We start from the raw sequence: 21,617 nt of genomic DNA, 5'->3' as shown, positions 1-21,617 counted from the left end.
CTGGGTCTCAGATGACTCTCACAGGCATGCCATTGCTGCTGTATCCATTCGTGTCCTCCCTGACACACTATGCCAGCCTCCTGCTCAGCCAAGGACGAGCATGGGCATGTGGAGGGGCCTGGACCTCTCAGGTCCCTCTTCCCTGGGCCCAGTGCGCAGGGCTCCGGCCCTGGCACTGGGTTCCTCCTGGCCAGGGGGAGATGACCCTGGCTGTGGTCAAGTCACCAGAACATGGAGTGGGACCAGGCCACTGCCTGGGCATGTACTGAGTGATGCAAGCCACAGTGGTTCCAGCTGAGGTAGTGTGGCTCTTGGTGCCCAAGTCTCTGTCTCCTGCCCAGGTGAGGGTGGCAGCAGATGCCAGTAGTGGGGGATGATGACGTGCTCACCCCAGTGCTCTTCTCACTCTAGCACAAGCACCAGGTCCCCTGCTCTAGCTAGCACTACACTAACCTTAGCTGGACCTCTGGCCCGTGTGGCTCAGCACCCCCTGCTCCTTGTCCTCAGGGCCTGGCCACACGAAGAGCCAGAGGGCCCAGTCCTGTGGGACCTAGAGTGCCCGACCTGTGGCTAGGGGGCTTTGGGCAGCACCCACCCCTTGTTGAGCAGCAGGTCTCAAGGGGTGGAGACCACAGGGCACTGCAGAAAGGGAGTGGTTGGCAGAAGGGCTCAACTGTGACCCAAGTCCCCACTTGGCCTCCAGAGGCCATAGGACACCAAACACAGCAAGACACCAAACACAGCAAGACATCAAATAGTTTTTTCAAAAAAAGTCTTTAATTGTTCAAAATAGCACAAAACGACATCGCACTATGGTAATATTGAGTCACGGGTTACTCTACAATAGATGAACGGGTGGTACTGTTCTCAGAAACAAGAGAAATCAGAGGGCGCTCAAGAGGGGACGGGCAAAACAATGGGACAGGCGGTGGGCTCCAAGGCGACTAAAACATGACAGTTTCCACAGCGAAATATACTATAATACAACAAACCAGAGGCCCTGGGGGGGTGTGCCCCCTTCCCGAACCTCTGGCAGAGATGGAGGGGTCGGACCAGCTGTCACCTAAACCCAGCCAGGAGGACCACAGGCAAACCTTGCTCACCACTGCCCCCAGCTGAGAAGCCCGACAGGCCTGGCAGAGCCAGGAGGCTGGGCCTCCAGGGAACCTAGACAAAGCCTGCCACAGCTGGACGGCTGGCCGGGGCAGCGGGGCGGGCAGTCTGCCGTGCAGTCCCTCTCTGTAGAAGTGCTCGCTCCAAGCGCCATGCCAGTTTCACTCCTCAGTTCCAAGAGGTCAGGGACGGCAGCAGCCCAGGCCGATGACCAGGTCCAGGCCCCAAGAGGGAGGGAGGAAGGGAGAAGGGAGGCCCCTTCCGCACCCCTCCAGCCCCAGCTGCCCCATTTTTCCTCTACAAGATCCCTGCCAAGGGTTAGCCAAGGAGAAAAAAAAAAGTTAAAAAAAGGGGGAGGGGAGAAGATACATTCTGTACACAGCTAACAACAACAAAAAAGGGACAAAGCCCCCACACGCTAAGGCTAAAATTACAATAAAAATGTTAACTCCATCAATTTCAACTTAAAAAAATACAACAAATGCAGCAGTTGGTGATGTAGCCCCCAGCATCAAGCCAGGCAAGGGCAGAGCCGGGCTTGCGGGGGGCCACACTGCGCCCGTGGGTTGGAGGAGGGTGACAGCGCTGCTCAGGATGGGGCCCTCGGCCCTTCTTTTGCCTTCCTTCTTCCTTTTCCGTTGATAAAGCAGGAAGGCGGCCAGGCGAGGAGCAGAGGGCCTTGGAGAAGAGAGGGTGTCTGGGGGTGGTCAGCCTGAGGGAGGGGTGGGAGGTGGCTGCAAACACCAGGTGACTAATGAGAGAAGCAGGCAGACCCAGAGCCCTCCACACCGAGGGCAAGGAACCACAAAACGAGCGCAGCCTCTGAAAGGTGGGCCCGGCAGGCTCCGCTCCTCTGCAGGCCTCTGAACGCCAGCTTGCCACACTGGCGGGCAGGCACTGGTGCGGAGGCGGGCAGAGGAAGGGGAACACTTGTTTCACAGGCTCGCTGCTTCCCGGTGGGCGGGCGGGCGGGCGGGCGGCCATGTGCTTTCTTCAGGCCAGAGCAGAACCGGTAAGGAGGCAGAGGCAGCAGTGGCAGCAGCAGAGGAGTTTGCGAGCCAGGAGGGCGGGCAGGTGGAGAGGGCAGCGGTTCCTGAAGCGAGGGGTCTGGGTGGGTCTCGGTCCGGCCAGCTTGCTCTCACTGACCGTCCGCCTTCGACTTCTTTGGAGCAGATTTCCTTGGGAGGCGGCAGAGAGGTGCTGGTGACGCCCAGCGCTTGAGCCCGGCCCCCCCCACGCGAGGCTCCCGCAGGGGCTCTCCACCTACATTTCCGGAGAGGACATGGGCCGCTTGCTGGCCGGCTTGCTGCCCGAGCTGTCCTTACTGGTCTCTGGAAGGGATGGGAGGGCAGGGAATGAGTGCTCCTCTGCCAGAGTGGGCTCTGGGACTGGGGCCGGGCGGGCGGCTCACCTTGCAGCCACCTGACTTGCGTGGCAGGGCCATAGCCCTTCTCGTTGCGCGCAGCGATGCGAAAGATAATGGCAGGCTTGGTGGTGTAGTCGATGTGCGCGTTGGACAGGCTGGAGGACTGCACGAGGCACGAGGGGCTGGGCCCACAGTACACGCGCATGAAGGCCAGCTGTGCAGGCGCAGAGCTCTTGGGCTCGCCCCCTGCCTGCGAGCTCTGGATGGCCAGGTACACAGAGTACTCGATGATCTTGCCCGAGGTCACGGAGGGCGGCTCCCAGGTGAGGTGAGCACCATCGGGACTCTGTAAGCAGGGAGAGGGATGTGCTCAGCTCCGCCTCTCAGCGGCCACCGCAGGCTCCAGCACACGGCCTGCCCCAGGGCCACAGGGGCCGCTGAGCACATACATCAGAGCCCCCAAAGCTTTGGAGAAAGCCGCCCCGAGGATTCACAGCCTCCCTGTGCACTTCGGGAGCTGGACATAACGGACCCTGTCCCCCAGGATGTTTCTAGGCCAAGAACAGAAGGTACTGAACAGCACAGGGCACCAGTCGACAAACTCAAGAGGCTAGGGAAAGGACTCTTCTTGTCTCCTGGACAACCGATGACAGAGGCCAGACTGCCAACTCTGTCCCCATTCAGGACCCGCCCCCAGCGCCCACCTCCTGCCGCAAGACTCACTTTGCTGATTTTAATGGCACAAGGGGCCCCCGGAAAACCCGGCAGACAAGTCTTAAAAGCAGAGATCTCACTAAAGGGCCCTCGGCCGCAGGCATTGATGCCAGCCACACGGAACTTGTAGGCTGTGCCTGGCTGTAGTTCCTGCTTCTTCAGTTGGTTGTAGTCAGGGACAGTGCCCGAGTCGTCCTGGGGACAAATGAGAGAATAGGAGACCTGCTGTGAGGTGGCAGCTCTAGAGGCTGGGAACACAGCTTCAGCCCCAGGAACACTGAACACTGTACAGCTGGCTGTCTGCAGAAACACGGGGAAGCCAGGACAGAGGCCAGGAGCAACAAGGGCAGGGGAAAGGAGGGGACATGGACCAACGCTGGACACCGCAGAGGGACACAGAGCCTGGGCTTCCTGCTACGTAGCAGAAGGTCCTGGGCCTGGGTGCGTTAAGTCCACAGGTAGCCCCCACTCTGGGTGACAGGGCCAGGGCTACATGCACATGGCCGCCACCCAGAGTGGCCAGAATCCACCCAAGAGAGCCAGGGCCCGAGAACACTTACATCTGATGGGACAGCATCATCTGATGGCAGGAAATAATGTGTCACCATTACATTAGTGCCCTTAATGACCCCCACATCAAACCACTGGTTCTCCTTCTTCACTGGGGCTTTGCTGGGTGGTGGTGGCAAGTCCGACTTCTGGAAACCAGAAACAAGAGAAATAAGGCAGGTCCTTGGCCCTCAGAGCCTGGAGGCATCATCGTACCCTATGACCCCAACACCCCAACTCACCACACCCAGGGACTCAATGCCATTGGCCACTTCAGTCAGGGTAGCTGCAGCTTGCAGCTTGGCTGGGCTGGCGACCACAACTGGCTGGGGAGCCACAAATGTGTTGGACGGGGCCAAGCCTAAAAGCAAGCACCACGAGCGGGTGGGCTCAGGACCCTGACACTTCCCAGCCCCACCCAGGAACCCTACCCCAGGTTGAAACCTTGCTTACTCTCAGTGGCTGTCGGGGGCAACAGGGCCACGGTGCTGGGTACAGCACCAGCCAGCTCGTTGAGGCAGTTGCCTTCGATGGCTGGGTCATTGAGGCTGTCGGCTGGGGCCAGGGCCTCAGTAGGGAGGTGGTGCTGCTGCTGGGCCTGGGCCTGGGCTTCCTGCAGCTGCTGCTGCTGCACCAGGGCTGCCAGCTCCTGCTGCGTCAGCACAATGGGGATGGTGGTGGCCTGGCCTTCCTGGCCCTCAGCAGAAAGGTGACCCAACTCTGCCTGCGTTACAGCTGCCGCCGCCTCGGATGTGTCCATGGGCTCCCCAGTGCCTGCTCCAGGGCCAAGGAAAACTACTCAAAAGGCAGGCCAGAAGGTCCGGCCCTGGGGACAGAGATGGTGTCCCCAGCAGCTTATTCCCTGTCCCCTCCACCCAACTCTAATTTGGCCATCACCTGCCTAGGCCTACAAGGCCATTTGTGTGGGAAACAGCCCTTTTCCCCTTTGGTCGCCCCATCTGCTAGCTGTCACCTACCCATGACAGCCTGCTGTGCGGCCTGCAGCACAGCCTGGATGGCCAGAGCCTGGGCTTCCTCAGTGGCCGCAGCCTGGGCAGCTGCCTCAGCGGCGGCAGTAACAGCCAGCTCCTCAGGTGTGAGGCCTGTGACCATCAGGGTGGTGGTGCCTGCCTGGGCCTCAGCCATGAGCTCCTGGGGAAGCGACAACTGGTCTACTTCGGACTGCGTGGGCTGGGGCGGCTGGACTACCACAGTGGCGACCACGGCGGAGCTGGTGGGCTCCTGGCCAGAAGACGGGTCTCCAGCACTGCTCAGGTCCACGGCAGCCTGTAGCTCCGCTGGTTGCGCAGCGGCCAGGACCTCAGCTGACTCCCCCATCAGGGGCGCAGAAGTGGACTGCAGGAGCTGCCGTGGTGGCAGCTGCTGGCGGGGCCCAGGGGAGACCTGGAGTTCCTCAGGGGGCTGCAAGTGGCAACAGCAGAGAAGAACATGTCAGGAGGATGTGCACTCCCACGGGCAGATGGGGAGCAACTGTAACTGGTGAGGAGAGCACCCGGAAGGGAGCCTGCTCACCCAAGGGAACAAAGCAGGGATGCCCAAAAGACAGTAACCCCTGTCCCACGGACTGCCGTGTCACTCATAGTGGGACCACCCTGATACCATGCTCAACAGAAGGGAAAGCAAATTCCCGAGCGAGGGGCTCAGTGAAAACACAACACACACACATGCACACATTGGCTGTAACTGGCCTCAAAGAGGCTTTGTGGGCTGGAGCAAAGAGTATGGAGAACCCTCGGCGGTGCACCAGTGATGTGACATGCAGAGGCTCTGCAGAGAAAGCTCCCAAGCCCAGGTGGCTGAGGACTGCAGCCTCGCTTTCCTTTTATGGTCTCAAGAAGGGACCAGGCAAGGTGCCCTGTGCAGTGCGAGAGCGACACCTGGTGTGCAGCTGTGGGATGGCATGGCCCGAGGCACAGCAGCCAGTCAAAAGGGACCCTCTGGGTTCTTACCGGCACCGAGGGGCCTGGAACTGGTGTGGACTGTGTCACAGTGGTCACTGCCCGTGGCAGTGTGGAGGACACAGTCGTGGTGATGGTGCTGGAGCTGGCGATGTTTACATTGTCGCCCTGGGTGCTCTCCACCTCTCCCTGATCCCCTGCAGCTGGCGGGGGGTCTGTGGGGGCAACAGGAGACTGGTTGGCCTTCCCTCAGCTTTACCGCTGTGACCTCTGGCACTAAGGGGACCGCACACGTAGATAGCAAAACAGGACCAGAGGACCACCCCGTTAAGACTGGCAGCCACAGCGCCAGTTGGACCCTGTAGGGACACGGAGCAGGCCAGCTGCCTCACCCACCTTGGTTTGAGCTCATGTTTGAGGTGACAGTGGTGGCTGTGTGTGTGGTGCCTGTCTCGTGAGTCTCACAGGGTGGGTTGGAACACACCCTCTGCGTCGGAAAGGGAGCCAGCAGCACAGCCCCAGCCTGGCTGGGGGTGGCGGGCATGGCGGTGGCCTCCAGGCTGGACTCCAGGGTCCTGCATGAGGGGCCAGCATCAGGGAGTGGGGTACCCACACCCACGGACATGGTGGTGCCTGTGGAAGTGGTCTGGTGCGTCTCACAAGGGCGGCTGGTGGGGGGCTGTTGCCCGCCTTCAGGCTGGCCCACAGCATTGTTGGAGGTGGCGGTGGTGGCTGTGTGTGTGGTGCCTGTCTCGTGGGTCTCGCAGGGCGGGTTGGAGCACACCCGCTGAGCGCTGCCCGCGTTGGAGGTAGTGGCAGTGTTGGTGGTGCCCGTCTCGTGGGTCTCGCAGGGTGGGTTCGAGCAGACCTGGGTCACGGCGACTGAAGGGCACAGTGATGCCTCCAGGGCAGTCACAGTCACAGTGGCGCTGGGCAAGCCAGCCTGGAGGCCCTCATATGCAGATGCGGGCACCCCCCGAGCCACACCAGGCTCCCCACTTGGGGTGCTGGCTGTGTGGGCATGGTGTATTTCCAGCTGGTGCCCCAAGAGCATGTCCTTGCCACTCAGCGAGGCCAACTGCACAAAGGCAGGGCCATGGCCTCCGATGCACGGGGTACCAGTGGCCATCACAGTCATGGTAGTGCTGGTGGCACTGGTCTGGCGGGTTTGGCACTGGGGCTTGGCAGAGCCCTGGGCCCCCTCCAGCACCCCAGGAGCCACACTAATGCGGACCACAGTGGGGGCACCCGAGGCACGATGGGCATCACGCTGCTGGCCCCCAATGTTGGACATCGCCGTGGTGGCGGTGCTGGTGGTGCCTGTCTCATGGGTTTCACAAGGCGGGTTGGAGCAGCCGTGTTGCCCGGCCATGTTGGACGTGGCTGTGGTGGCGGTGTTCGTGGTGCCCGTCTCGTGGGTCTCACACGGTGGGTTGGAGCAAACACGGACCACACTGCCATTCTGCTGCCCCATAGTCGAGGTCACAAGAGAAGCAGTGGCCTCCTGCCTGTCACAGACAAACTGCACTTGGGTGGGCTGGGGGTGTCCCCCAAGGTTAGCCACCACAGTGGTGGTAGCAGTGTTGGTGGTGCCTGTCTCGTGGGTCTCGCAGGGCGGGTTGGAGCACACTAGTGTCACAGTGCCAGGCTGCACATCACCCTGGCCCGAATCAGCAATGGTGACTGTAGCCGTGGGCTGTTCCGTGGTTGGTGAGGCCAGGATGGATACAGGAAGGTCATGCACAGGCTGGGCCTCAACCCCACTGGGTGCGGTGATCAGGGTCACCTGGGTAGGCTGGGAGACAGGCTGGAGGCAAGAGCAGCAGTCAGTGCCAGGCGCATGACTCCTCATTCCCACCCTCCAGCCTGTGCAGGCACCAACGACTCTGCCTGCTGCTGCCCAGCGCTGCTCAGCTCTCTGGGACCAGGGAACTGAGGGCAGGGTAGGCAGGGGCTGTGGGGCAGGGAGGAGTCACGTGGAGAAATTCCATATGCTTTCGAGGGTGACTTGCCACTTAAAGAGAACGACCCTAGTGCTTAAAAGATGCCTCACTGAAGCAGTCTACAGCATAGGGAACATGCAACAATGGGCAACACCTCGGCCCATGCCACCCTACCTGCATGGTGATGGTGGGGGTGCTGAGCCCACCAGCAGCTGTCAGCGTGGTCTGTGCGGCCGACACAGTGATGGCAGTGGGATTGATCACCTGGCTTGAAAGGGTGGCAATGGTGCCCAAGGTGGTGATGGGTGTGGCCAGGGAGGCACTGGTACTGTGGCCCCCAGCTCCAGCAAGGCTGGTAGACACGGTGCCTGTCACTGTGCCCAGCGTGGTGACCCCTGCAAGAAGCAAGGAGAGGCAGGGGATGAGGCTGCTGCAGTCACTCCTCTCCAGCAGCATCTCGGCCTGGCTAAGTTGGGGGCCCGGAGCCCCGCGCTTTGGGGAGGTGTCTGCAGGACGTGCGTGAGGACAGAGCTGAGCCCCTGCAGAGGCCTTGGCCTATAGGCTACACACCTGTGGTGCCCTTCACAACCAATGTAGTGACGGCTGGCTTGACTGCGGAGACAGTGACAGGGGTGACCAGGCGAACGCCTCCCATGGGCACAGTGCGGAGAATGGTGCCTGGCTGTCCAGGTGCCCCCTTTAGCACCACCTGGAACACCAAAGCAAAGCGCCACCAATGTCACTCCTGGGCCTGTCCCTGGGATTATCACATGCTGCCTTGGTGGGCTGCTCCAGAGCCTGAGGTAGGAGGTGGCCATGTAAGCCTTACCTGAGTCACTCCCTGCTGCCCGTGGCCAGTGGCGATCTTGGGGACAGCAGTGATGATTTTGGCAGGTGCTCCAGTTCCCGAGGTCATGACCTTGGTGGTAATAATGGTGATGGGGGACTTGATGCCTGGAGTGCTGCTCACGCCTACATGGGAGAAGGGGTCCAGGGAAGACAGGCTCCATGAGGCACTGCCCCATTTCCCTTGTGCCCCTGTCAAAAAAGCTACCTGCCGCCAGGCCCCTCACCCACCTGTGGCCCCCGCCTGGGTGATGATGGCCGACATGGGGATGGTCTTAATGATGGTGGTCGTGCCCGGCTTAGTGGTACTGGGGGAGACGCTACTGATGCCCAGGATGGTTGGCTTGGTCCCCGCCCCGCTGGCCTGTGTGGTGGTGATGATGGTGGTGGGCTTGCCATCCGCTGAGGTGACCAGCTTCAGGATTGTTCCCGCAGGCAGGGGCCCTTTGGTCTGAAACGGGGGAAGTAGGGCTCAGCCGCACAGGCCTGGCACCCCCCAGCCCAGGGGCAGAATGGGTAACGTGGGCATGGAGACCGAGCAGCAGGATCCTGGGCTACATGTGCTCATGGAACCCTCCGCAAAGGGAAGATACAGGCTGTGCAGAGCCTAGCACTCATCTCACTCCCATCTGTGGGGCTGACCAGGGGAGCACTTGAGCTCACCTGGATGATCTGAGTCACCGGGCCAGTAGAGGCCTGGCCTGTGACTGCCGAAGTCTGAACTGGCTTGGTCTGGACCACAGACATCACTTTGCCCAGATTGGAAATCTAAAAAGGGAGAAATGAAGTGCAGGGTGAACTGGGCACCAAATGAGGCATAACCTGGGCTGGATTTCTCTTGGAGCTGGCCCGGGCACCAAGTCACCACAGCCTGGCAGCTGTCACTCACCAGAGCACTGCCTCCAGGGACGGAGATTGGACTCTTCACCAGGGTGATGGTCTTAGTGACTCCACCCACCACCGTGGTCACCACCTGAGCTTGCTGGGCCACTGTCACAGTTCCCGATTTGTGCACCGTGATGATGGGGCGGGTAGACGTGTTGGCGGCAGAGGAGACAGATGTCCCCACTTGGGCAGCTGCCGTCTTCAGCATGCGAGTAGCTGGGTTGCTCACCTGGGGCAGGGGCCAAGATGAATGAGGAGCAAGCAGAACCCAGGCCACTGCCCACGGTGCCGGCTCTACCCTCCCTGGCTGCGATTTGGGCTCAGGACCTTGCTCAGGGCCACCATACCCCAAAGAGCAACCCCTGGTTCCACAGCCCAGGCCCAAAAGCCACAGCTACCTATCCCATCAGGGTGAGCAGGAGCCACTGGAGCTGAGGAGATGGGCCCTCACCATAACAGGAGAGGAGGCCACCTTCACGGTGGCCGGGAGGGTGGTGGTGCCTGGTGTCACAGCCACAGTCTTCACAATGGTGGTGCCTGCTGGGACACTCAGCACAGTGGGCGCCGAGGAAGGAGGGATCTTCTGGGTAGCTGCGGCAGCAGCTGCCAGTGCAGCCATCCCACTCATCTGCGGGTTACTGCCAATCACCTGTGGCAAGCACAGGACATGAGCCACATGGACGCTGCCAGATCCCATTCCACAGCCATGCCAGAATGCACCGCACGTTCAGGAGTAGCCTCAGCACTCACTCCTGGCCACCACAGGGAGGGTACCACCCACAACAGGGTCAGCAGTCCCAGGGCCGGGTGTGCCACGCTCAGGTCTGTTCAGAAGACCAGTCGGGGCTGGAGTACAGCTCAGTGCTAGTGTAGGCACTCAGAAAGGCCAAGGCCCTAGAGTCCCCAGGGCACTGCCAACGCCACCAAAACCCAGGTCAGCTGCAGTCTGCCAGGTTCTGCCTGCAGACTCCAGGTCTGGGAGGTCCACGCCTAAGATGCCTCAGTGTCCTTCCCACATGAGCTTGGCCCTCTGGAAGCACCACCCTATCGTTCTCTGCAAACAGCACACTGTCAGCACTTCAGAGGGACAAGGCACACGGCATGCAGCACAGGGCTGCTCCACCCCACCCAGTGACAGCTCCTCACCGTCCCCTGAGCACTCTGTGTGGGCACAACCATCCGGACACCGGCAGGCAAAGAGGTCACAGTGACAGGGGCTTTCCCAGCCTGGCTGGCAGGTCTCATGGTGACCAGTGGGGTTCCTGTAGTAGCCTGCGGACCGGTCACTTTGAGAACAGCAGGAACACCTGATGAACGAGGGGATCAGCCATCAGTAAGTAAGCTCTCTGTGCAACCCCTGCCCCGTGCCGAGTTGAGCACATAGGCCTGGGCCGCCCACGTACCCTGAGTCCTGGCTGCAGCGGGCACGGCAATGGAGCTGCCTGGCACTGTCGGCAAGACCTGGATGGTTGTGGTGGTTGGCGGTGCCGCGGCAGCCTGGGGCAGGAGCGTGATGCCTACTTGGGTCAGGGGCTGCACAGCAGGTGCAGCCGCTGCTGGGGCAGGGCTCTTGGGAGGATTGGCAGGCACAGACGGAACCGGGTTGGGCGTGGGGGAGGTGGCAGTAGCAGCCGTGGCAGGAATGTCGTATTTCTGGAGCTGCAGAAGGTAACTGTCGGCTGTGGCCACTGCCCCCCAGCTCACCTCCAGGGAGTTAGTATTGGCTCGTACCAGCTGGACCCGGGCTGGGGAAGGTGGCTTTTCTGCAAGAGAACGTAGGCTGTGAGGCAGGCAGGGATGGGAGCAGCAGGGCCCTGTGTGGCTGGCAGCTCACCTGTCTCCAGGTACCAGAGGTCCTTGCAGCAGACCTGGTTATTCCAGGCCTTGCGGTAGCCATCACGCCCACTCCAAATGTACAGGCGGGTGTTGATGGCGACAGCGCAGTGGCCAGCTCGAGCACGTGGAATGTTGTCCTCCAGCGTGTCCATCAGGATGGTCTCCCAGGCCATGGTGTCTGCAGAAGCAGGTGCTGGGGTCAGCAGAGAGGGCAGAGAAAGCCACCCCACTGGCTCCTGGTTGTCCCCCATCCTCTCATTGCCAATAGGAAATTAGAAGCCGGAAGTTGTCAAGGCACTAAGTTAAAAACAAAACACCAACTCTGCCTGGCAATAAGCCTTAAAAAAATAAAAGGACACAACACAATCAACCAAGTGGGAAGGCTCCCTCTGTGACATGGCCGGAGGTTTCAAATCTCGCCCACCAAGCAACAGCCCACAGACGTAAGAGGGCAAAGGAACCCTAATTCCCAGATGCACACCCTTGCACATGATATGAGTGATACGGACTGAAAGCACATGGTGCCTAGCAGCTGAGCTCGCCCACTGCAGCCGGGGGAAAGGGGAAGCCAGGGCCGGGGGCTGGCACACAAGGGGGTAGCTCCTGCCCTGCGGCAGATGCTGGGGCAGGCTGGCCACCAGCTTCCAGGGACCAAGGCACTGCCGGGGTATCTGCTCTTGGGAAAGTCTCGGCCCTTCTCTTCCTTCTCGCTATGTGCTCGCGCTGCTCTCGAGGTTGCAGGTTCAAGGCCTCCTGAAGTAGCCTGCAGTACCGCAGGTGCCACTGCTCCCACTCCCTACTCCCAAGTCTTTAGTCTTGGGGTACAAGCACTGGGTGAGCATTGTGCATGGCTAGTCACAGGGGCAGCACCTGTACCTGCCACAAGATCATGACAACCATTGAAAGGACACCCTGGTCACTGCACAGGGACATGGCGTGACTGGCAAGCCACAAGTGTGTGACTGCCAGGAGGGAAGGTGTGCTGAGGAGTCCCTACAGGGGTCACTGAAGAGGCCCCGGCCCACAGACAAGAGGAGAACTAAGAATAGCAACGCAATTCCAAGTGCCTCCCCTGGACACTGCTGGCATCCACCTCCCACAGGCCACCGAGTTCCAGGAGGCCATACCCAGGTTGAGACAAGCCAGGGTGTTGGTACACTTCCACTCCTTCTCGTGCGTGGCCACCTTGACATCATCCATGACCAGGGGCACCCAGCCACCAAACACGTACATTCTGGGGAAAGGAAGTAGGAGAGGACTGTAGAGATGGCAACAAGCCAGAGGCCACCTCTTCGGGATAGGCTTGGTCCTACACTTTTGCCCAAGAGTCCCCAGAGTGTCCCGAGTGTTCAGATGCCTCATCACTCTCTGGCAAGAGACCCCACTCAGGCCCCCTAGGGGCGCCTTGCTCCCACTGTCCCCCCCCCCCCCCCAGCTGCCAGGGTTGTTGGGGCCCAGGAAGGGCCTTGGGCTAGGTGGTGGCATTCTGCACTGAGCTACAGGTACAGCCCTAGCCTTTTCTTCCATATTTGGAGCCAGTATGTTTCCAGGTCATCCAGGCCAGGCTCAAACTTGGAATCCTCCTGCTGGTGTACCAGATGACACCTGATGTGCACACCACAGCCACTCCATCCCAAGACCGTTGCTTCTGGATCCTCAGAGCTCAATGGATGCCAGCCTGCTGGGAGGAGGCCTCCTTGGGGCTTAGGGGAGGGGGGCCTAGCTACTCACTTGTTTCCAATGGTGGTCGCAGAGTGGAGACTACGAGGGAGTGGGGCCACACCACTAAGACTGGGCTTGTTCCACGTCAGCGTCTCTGCAGAGGCAGAGAGAAGGTTGGCCTCTCCCTGCCACTATCTGCTCCAGCCCCAGCAAGCGGGGGGAAGGTCCTAGGCTTCCTGGCCTGGCCTGACTGCTCTGGCGCGGTTTCTCATGGGGAAGGGCACTTCCTTTCTCCATAGAAACCACGCACTGCCTCAGCATCCTGCAGATCCCGCTCCAGGAAACGCTGTGCCGAAGCTGTGCGTGTGCTCAGTTGCTACCGCTGCCAGCTCTGAGCCAGGGCAGCAGAACTGATATCTATCCTCCCAGTAGCCATCCCCAGGTCACCGGCTCAAACAGTCCCCACCTACATGAAGGTCTGCAGACATTTGGCTTTGTGGCTATCCTCTGCAAACAGACTGACTACCATCACGCCAACAGGGGCCAGCGTCACCCAAATTGAGGGTTCCCCTCCAAAACAGTGCTCTCTCCTTGGCTTCCTAGAAGCCAGCAGACCAACTCAGCCAACCAAGTCTAGTCTTCCTTCAAAGAAAGGCCACCAGCCCAAAGCACCAGGGGGAGCCCCCAACTGAGAACTATCGTACCACCATCTCCAGCCCGCAGTACGGCAAGAGTACCACAACAGTTTTCTTACCAATGTCAAGAGTCCAGAGGTCCCCCAGCCTGCAGCCACTCATCCCTCCATAAATCACCAGCTTGGACTTCTTGTTGTCCCTCTCAGTGTAGACCACAGCAGTATGGGACTCCCGAGGTGGAGGTAGGACGCCGTAAGTGATGGGGATGTCCCAGGCCACCACTCCAGAGCCCGGCCGTAGTTCCAGAATATATAAGTCATTCAGGTACCTGAGGGACAAACAGGAAGACTATAGCCAGCCACTGCAGCACAAGGCCTCATTGGAAGTCCACCAGTCAACAGCAACCTCCTCTACCTTCACCCCAAAGGGTTCATAGGTCCCAAGGGTAAGTCTAACCAGAGCAGTGAGACAGACCCCATCACGCACTGAGCCCAAGTGCACAAGGCCTGACTGTGAGGCCTGCTGGGTTTTCAGAGTTGTAAACTGGAAAGCTCCTCAGGGCTCACATGAAGCCATGCTGAGAAGGGGCAGGGCTACGTGGACTTTGGGGAGTCCCAGGCCTCCACATGCAGACCCACTCTGGTACCAGCCCACAGAGATGAGCAGTGCCTCACCTCGGAATGTTGTTCTTGGGGTCTTCGCTATCATTAGCCAGACCCCCAAACAGGTAGCATTTGTTGCCCACGAGGGAGAAGCTGTGCCCAAGCCGAGGACATGGAGGGGGCCCATTTTTGGGTGTCTTTGCTTTGAGTCTCTTCCACTCCCAGCGACTTGCCTAGAAAAATCAAAGACTTGTGGTTAGAGTCCCAGAACAAGAAAGTCAGCTGGGAGGAGATGGTATGGGGTGGGTGGGGAGGGCATCGCCAGAGTGACTCTAAGGCCAGCTCTTGAGGGTCGTCCATCACCAGGCTATCCACCCCCACAGCAGCAGGAAGGGGCCCTGTCACCTGGAGCTCATAGAGGTCATTGCTGTACTTCCCATACTCCACCATCCCACCAAACACCAGCAGGCGGGTGCCGTCGCAGACGAAGCCATAGGCTGCACAGCCGGGAGGGATATCTCCTCTCACAGCTGGGATGAACCACTGGTTGGTCGCTGAAGGACAAAACAAAGACCAGGTCACATCTGGGAGCACCTGACCATTCCATGTCCCCAGCCTTCCCACACCAGCTAAGCCATACGCCACAGTAGAGGCCCTCAGACCACTACCAGGGGCCTGCAGGCACTCTGCTCCCCGTCAAGGTCACATCAGCGGACAGGAAGCTGCTGAGCAAGATAATTCATCAGCTTCTAGGAATTTGGCTGCTGCCTTCTGCTTGGAGGAGCATCACAAATAAACCTCCACAACAGCCAGGTGTGGTGGCGCTAGCCTGTCATCCCTGCACTCGGAAGGCTGAGGCAGGGAGACTGCTGTGTTCCAGGCTGGCCTAGACTACGCAGTGAGTTCAAGGCCAGCCTGAATTACAAAGCAAGTCCTTTACTCAAAAACAAAACAAAACAACCAAAACTATGCCCACACTGCCTTCTCTGGGAGCCACAGCCTCCTTGGAGTCCCCAGCCACAGATCCCACTGCCTCTTCCCACTTCCTGCGCCTCTGTCTCCTAGGTGATGGTCCGCAGGCTCAGCGACAGCAGCACCCCTCCCCCACCAGCCCGCCTACGCCACTCCAGATCATTCTCCAGCCAGAGGTGGCAGCTGCAACAGTCTTGTGTCGCATCAGAGGACTCTCTGAGCCTCCAGCAGCCTGGCGTCTACCCCTCCACCTAGGCCCATCGCGTCCCTCCCACCTGCAGTGCCAGAGCTGATCGCCAGAGGACGCCACCCCCTCCAGAGTTCCGCTCAGCCGCCTAGAGGGTGGGGCAGGCTGCTTCAAAGCAGAGGGGAGGGGAGCTGTCCCCGGTGGCAGCTTCTACTTAGCCTGGGGCGCTGGGGCAGTGTGTACAGGAGCAGAAACTTCTCCCCTGGTCTGACTTTTGAGCAAGACGCTACAGTCATCTATGGCCTGACTGGCCAGGGTGAGGCACAGCTGCCAAGCAGGGTAGCCAGTTGGCCCTGCAGAGAGAGGACCCCTGCACCAAAAGTGCCCAACAGCTGTTTAGCTGCGTCACTGCCACCCCCCCTGCTGCCCATGACCTCAGCCACAGGTGGCCCAACTCGGCCCCAGGGCAGGCAGAAACCAAGGGCAGCAGGCAGAGCCATGCTGCAAAAGCCGGATGGTGCGAAGCCCACCAGGTCACTGGGGCCTGCCACGCACCATTCACTGGTGTACCCTAGTGGCAGGGCATGTGGCTCTGGAAGCATCACTAGAGTTTAGAGTGAAAACCTGACCCACTTGGTTGGGCTAGAAGTGATCACTGACACCCCCAGTCTCCTTCCATGTTATACAATTAGCTAGGTAAGGCAGGGCTGGCCTGGAGCCCCATCAAAAGTGCCTGTCAGGATGCACATTTGCTGTAAGAGCCCAGCCCCAAGCTCGCCATCCCTAAACCAAACAGCTGCCCTCTGGCGCCCCCCCACCTAGTGAGCACTGTGCAACCCAAGCCAGGACCCCCATGCTGCCACGGGGCAGAGGGAAATTTGCACAACTGGTAGGGGCCTCTCCTCCACAAGGCCAGAGTGGGCTTCCATGCATGCCACTTGCCCTCCCACCCGCTTCCAGGCTGCCAAGTCCACTTGTACTTGCTGCTATTCCACCGCCACCTCAACAATGATATCCAGCAAGTCAGATGTAATCTTTTTTCTTGGGGGGGGGGCGGGGGAAGGCGTTATTTGAGACAAGGTCTTACTACATCCTGCAGGCTAGCCTTAAACTCACTATGTAGCCCAGGCTGACCTCCAACATGCAGTGAACCTTCTGCCTTGGCCTCTCCAACGTTAGGATGACAGGTGTCGTGGGTCTTTTGTTCCACCTGTCACATCACAGTGGAGGCCCAGGTGTCGCCCTTCACCTCCTATCTGGCCAGAAGGCCATGGACCCTCTCTGAGAGATGAGAAGAGCACCCTGGAGGAGCCCAGCACCAAACTCAGACCCTGGGAACAGGGCCAAAGGGATCAGGGCAGCATACAAAAAGGGCCTCAGAGAAGATGTTACACTTGAGTAAGGCTTTGAAAGGTGGACAGCATTTCCTGAGGAACGAAGCAAGCAGGGTTGGTCAGGAAGTGACTGAGAGGCAGGCTTCGGAGAAGCAGTAACGCCAGACAGGACACCAGCTGCACTTGGCGACCACTACTATGGGGAAAGAGAAGGGAGTGGCCAAGGTGGTGGCCCCTAGCTCATTAACTGAAGTAGGAGACAGGCAGAAAACAGTCCCAAGAGCATCTGAGATTCTACCTCATCTACCACCCACTGGCAGGGTGACCCTGGACCTGTGGCTTCCCCCTCAGATGGGACACCCTCCCCTGCAGAAATGCAAAGGAAGGCCTGCTGCATGTTTCCCAAAGCTCTTTCCAGCCCAGAGCCCGCAAGCCCCAGGCAAATGCAAACATGCCTGCAATAAGCAGCACCTTGGGTGTACTCTACCTCAGCAGGATGGCCTCTGGTGACACTAAGGCTTCCCAACAGACAGGCAGGGGTCCCCCAGTCCCTTGATGACTGCCACCACAGGCAGCTACCTCCTGGCTTTCTCCCATGCCCTCCCCAGACACAATCCACACTCCAACCCTGGTCAGCCCCATTCCAGAACAAGAACTCTCCAAAGGCATGGCTGCAGCCCCAAGCACTGCAGGATGAGGCCTAAAAACATGCCTTGACCTCGTGTGAAACAAAACAAAGGACCCAGAACTGAGGTAAGCAGCAGAGGCAGCACAGCCACGGCCCTGCAGGCATTCAGGACTGTACTGCGTGCTGCGGCCCACGGATGCGGGCTGATGCACTGGGTCCCAACTGGGGAACAAGGGCAGCTTCAAGAGCCCTGTTCTGAATCCTGCGGGCGGGGGCCCCGTGCCAAGGTGATCAGCTCAGCTCTGCAAACCGGTGGCCCAGGGGAGCCTGCAGTGGCCTTGGAGCAGGGCGTGATAGGCGCGCACCCCCCCCCCAGCTTGCCCACTTTCTCAAACCGAGTCTCTCTGCTGGGAGCCTCAGAACAAAGTGACTCAGAGGGGCGGAAAGTGTACTGCTGCTTTGCTGCTTCTGCCCCGGTATCGCTAAAAACAGCCCTGCCACCTGGAAGCGCCAGCCCCACCACTGGCCCTGCAGCTGCCAGGCCGGCGCACCCGACTCTGCGAGGAGAGGCCCCACTCCCTGGAGGCAACAGGTGCCTCGCGACAGCACAAAGGGTCACCAGGCAGCAGCCACCGCCGATCGAGATGGAGCGACGAGGTCGGGTCACCTCTGCAGAGCAGAGGGGCTGCCTGCAGGCTGGACTCCCGGACCCCTGGCCCTGGCACCCCCGGAGCGCTGTGCGGGCGCGCGGGCAGTGCGGGCGGGGGCGGCGCTGCACGGTGCACCTCCTGCTGCAGGGACTGGGCTTTCCGAGGGCCACCGTTGTCACACGCACCCACGAGTCTCAACCAGCCCGCCGGCCTCTCGGGGCTAAGGAGAGGTCCCGAGGCTGGCAGGTGGCCCTTGCGCTGAAGGGTGTGCAAAGGGGCTGAAGTGACCCGGGAAACACTCGACAAAGCCCTGGCCCAAAGGAAAGCGGCAGGCTCCCATGTAGAAAACCAGCCAGAACACGGAGAGACATGTATGTGGCTCCCACGAGGGAGCAGAGGCCAGATGATGCAGGCGCCCGACAGCAGCCCAGGCTCGGCGTGGGGGCGGCACTGCCGCGGGCGGGCACACGGGCGGCGCGGGCTCACCGGCCTGACGAAAATGGGTTTGCCGCGGCCGGCCGCCCGCCGCAAGGCGCGACCACCAAGCGGCGATTTAGAAAACAAACAAACTGCAGGCAGAAACGAATGCGCAAAGGGAGCTCCGCAAGCGGCGGCCGGCCCGCCGTGGCACGGAGCCCGGGAGAGCCGCGAGGGCCCTCTGCCCCAAGAGCGCCCTGCCGTCCCGGCTGCTAGCCCCGCGGCGGCCCCGTTCCGCGCCGTCGGGGACCGGCCCGCGCCAGCTAACGCCGCGCCGCCAAGCCTCCCGCCCCCCGGAACCCGGGGCTCCCCCCGAATACCGCCGAGCGGCTCCCCAACGCGGAGGGCGGGCGGGTGACAAGAAAGCGGATCGGCGGGGAGGGCGAGGCGGGGACGGAGGAGGAGAGAGGAGGATGGGAGGGAAGCAGGGCGGCGCGGGAGGCGAGGGAAGGAAGCGGGAGGGCTGCTCGCGCCGGCGGGCTTCGCACTCACCCGTGTTGTACACGTGCAGCTCGTCCACGATCCCCTCGTTGCCACCGCCGAACACCACGATGAGCTCCTTGATGGCCACGGCGCGGTGGCCGTGGCGGGGCCGGGGCACAGGGCCCGACCAGCCCACCACCCGCTTCCAGCGGGGCTGGAGGAGCACGGCCGGGGAGCTGGCGGGGGGCACGGCCGAAGCCATGGCTCACGGAGTGCGCGGCGGGAGAGTCGGCGGCGGGAAGGGCGCCCGGGGTCCGCGCACACACCCCCTAGCTATCGGGCAGCGCTCGCGGAGCAGCGGCTCCTCACACGGCGCTGGACTGCTCCATGGAGGCCGCCATCTTAACTACCGTCCGTCCCCGACGCTCTTCGCCGCCTGCTCGCGCGCACTGTCCCCTCGAGGGCTTGCCGATGCCAGCTGGCACCCAGGCCGGCGAAGCTGCGGGCCGCCGAGTGCCACCGCCCTGACTCTTCGCCCAGGTGTCCCGGCTCACGAGCTCGGGCGGGAGGCCCTGGGAGCCGCCATCTTGAGCCGCCTCTCTCTCCTCCCTTCCTCAGTCGTAGCCCTCCCCCGCCGGAAATGGCGGAGCCCCGGCCCGGTTCCCACACCCCCCAAGTCCCCAGCACTGGCCGGCTTCCGGGGCGGGTGGAAAGGAGCCACAGGCCCCGCGGTCGTCGTAGCCCCGTCGGCGCTCAGACCACAATTGTGGGAGCCGCCATCTTGAGACCGTCCCGCTTCCCCGCCCAGCGCTCAGCACAGCCGCCACTCCCGAAACGGCCGCGACACTCCAAGGAATGGAGGCGCGCTGGAGTCCTGTGCAAGCAGCTCTAACTCCCCGGCGCTACTTGAGGTCTGCGCCGTACGGCTCGTGGGGTCTTGCGCCTCTCCTTTGAGTCCGCCTCTGCTGCTCAGGCTGTGCCTGCCGCCCTGGGAGCCGCCATCTTGAGACTAGCTCCCCCTTCCCCCCCTATTCTCTTCCTCCTGGGTCAGTTCTTCTACTGCAAACCAAACGCAAAGCAGCGTCCAATCCTCGCTTCCCTCTGTCTGACTCCGTCCCACAGGAGCCGCTTCAAAAAGCCCGAGTTAGGCCCAGAAGCGGCAACTGTACGGCAGAAGGAGCTGTAACGGCAGGGCGCTCATGCCTCCTCCCTGGGAGCCGCCATCTTGTGTGAAGAAGTAACAACTAAACATGGCGGCGGCGGTCGGGCGAGGGGGCGGAGCCTGGCGACGTCACTGCTCCCCGCCTTCGCATCGCTTCGCTTCTGGTCCCAGGCCTCTTACAGGACCTCTGCGCTGCCTAGCGATGGGGCAAGTGGGTAGTGCTGCGCACTCGCCTGGAGCTCGAGCGGAGCTCAGGTCAGGTGAAGGCACGCTTCGCCCCAAGGCCCCTCACAGTTCGCCTCCACGCCTCCGCCCTGGGAGCAGCCATCTTGCCACTTCCCCTCGCCCGGCCGTCCACAGGCGTCAATTGCGACTTTCAGCACAAAACAAAAATGGCGGTGGCGGCATCTAGGGATGCCCGGATGAGAATGTTCTCCCCCCCCCCGTCAGCGCGCACACACACACACAGACACAAACACGCGTCCGGCCCCGCCCCCCCTCGGGAAACACTGAGTCGCCTAAAAGACGCATGCCAGGGGAGTTAATTTTAACTAGCAATAAGGATGGAGGCACGGGTATTAAGGGTAGCGGAGAAAAAACACTACAGTGCTTCCCATAGACAAGAAGCGGCCGTTTTCCCGCCCAGCACGGTCAGCAGCCCGTAGGAGGCGGGCGGCAAGGCAGCTGTGGGCGGGGCGAAATGGTGATGACGCAACTGAGCGCACACGCCCGGGGGCGGGGCCGCCGCCCGCTCCCAGGCCCTATTGGCCCCGCCCCCGGCGACACCGCCTTCTCCCGCGCCGCGGCAGACTCCGCCGGGCCGCGCGCCAGGACCGGGACCTCGCGCGCCAGGCCGTCTCTGCCAACCCGCCCTCCTTTCCAGTCTCAACGGCTTCAGGGCGGGTAGCCGGGCTAGCGGCGCCAGACCCGAGTGGACAGGAGCGGGAACGGCCTGCGTCACTCGCGTCAGCCCGCCCAGTCTGCTTCCCAGGGCCCGCGCCCCGCCCCTGCGCAGGCGCATTGCCGCCTTTCGGGTCCGCCCTTTTTCAGATTTGAATTTTCCCCAGCCTTACTGCGAGAGTCAAAATACCCGGATGGTGATCTCTGGCCTTTTCGCGCCAACGCTGTAAGGGCTCAGAATCATCTTGCGCAGTGGGGACCAGTGTCAACCCTCGTCCCCAGTCTCTTGAGAGGCGGCTGCGGTGTCTCCCTCGCTGCCCCACACAGGCTGTAGCGCAGGGAACTTGCAGTTTGGAGTGAGAGCAGATGATGAGCCCTCCATTCGAGCCTCATCGCACCGGTATTCTCTAGTGGAAACCAGACATGGGCAGAGCAGCCCAGAGCACTGGCATTATTTGAGACCTTCACCAAAATCAGTGCACAGAACGCTTTAGCTCTGGAGCTGTGCTGCAGGTATTTGGAAGCTAACTAAATTACAAGATCTAGCGACAGCCTAATATACTTTGAAATAAATGTGTTCAACCTGCTGATAGGCCTTGAAATTTAATGTTGAGAAGGATACAGATCATGCCACGCATTGTAATAGGGCCGGGCACTGGGGAGGTAGCTCGGCAGCCTAAGCACCTGCCTGGCAAGCGCGAGGCCCCAAGTGCCATCCCTGGTACCCATCCGTTCTGGCCCCTGAACTCCGGCCATGCCACCTGGAATCTCAGCACTGCGGAAGCTGAGACAGGAGGATCACCTCAAGTCCGAG

The 21,617-nt window shown here is 61.1% G+C and overlaps 1 protein-coding gene across 6 annotated transcripts; it reads right to left on the bottom strand.

Annotated features, from left to right (window-relative positions):
* Window positions 1-755: 755 nt before the first annotated feature.
* Hcfc1 (host cell factor C1) lies at window positions 756-20,377 on the bottom strand. Of its 6 annotated transcripts, none has more exons than XM_004645102.2 (26): window positions 18,811-20,377; window positions 14,476-14,624; window positions 14,143-14,303; window positions 13,588-13,796; window positions 12,903-12,987; window positions 12,299-12,405; window positions 11,170-11,349; window positions 10,739-11,098; window positions 10,482-10,642; window positions 9,787-9,984; window positions 9,340-9,564; window positions 9,114-9,218; window positions 8,682-8,901; window positions 8,434-8,576; window positions 8,175-8,313; window positions 7,779-7,999; window positions 6,058-7,468; window positions 5,713-5,876; window positions 4,720-5,164; window positions 4,196-4,516; window positions 3,985-4,103; window positions 3,754-3,891; window positions 3,203-3,388; window positions 2,525-2,825; window positions 2,381-2,444; window positions 756-2,291 (listed from the first exon to the last, which is right to left on the bottom strand). In XM_004645102.2, the coding sequence occupies exons 1-26, from the start codon at window positions 19,001-19,003 to the stop codon at window positions 2,252-2,254; spliced, it is 6,045 nt and encodes a 2,014-aa protein (XP_004645159.1). In that variant the 5' UTR covers window positions 19,004-20,377; the 3' UTR covers window positions 756-2,251. The 6 variants fall into 6 exon arrangements, with proteins under 6 accessions (XP_004645159.1, XP_023561161.1, XP_023561165.1 ...); XM_023705393.1 differs by having other exon boundaries at window positions 4,196-4,519; window positions 18,811-20,376; XM_023705397.1 differs by lacking the exon at window positions 18,811-20,377 and adding an exon at window positions 18,639-18,691 and having other exon boundaries at window positions 4,196-4,519.
* Between the last annotated feature and the right edge of the window lie 1,240 nt (window positions 20,378-21,617).

This window comes from Octodon degus, unplaced genomic scaffold (genome assembly GCF_000260255.1).
Source record: "Octodon degus isolate 3935 unplaced genomic scaffold, OctDeg1.0 scaffold00218, whole genome shotgun sequence".
In the NCBI taxonomy this organism is placed as follows: domain Eukaryota; kingdom Metazoa; phylum Chordata; class Mammalia; order Rodentia; family Octodontidae; genus Octodon; species Octodon degus.
The sequence above is the reverse complement of the archived record's forward strand: the minus strand, read 5'-3'. Positions and strand labels throughout refer to the sequence as shown.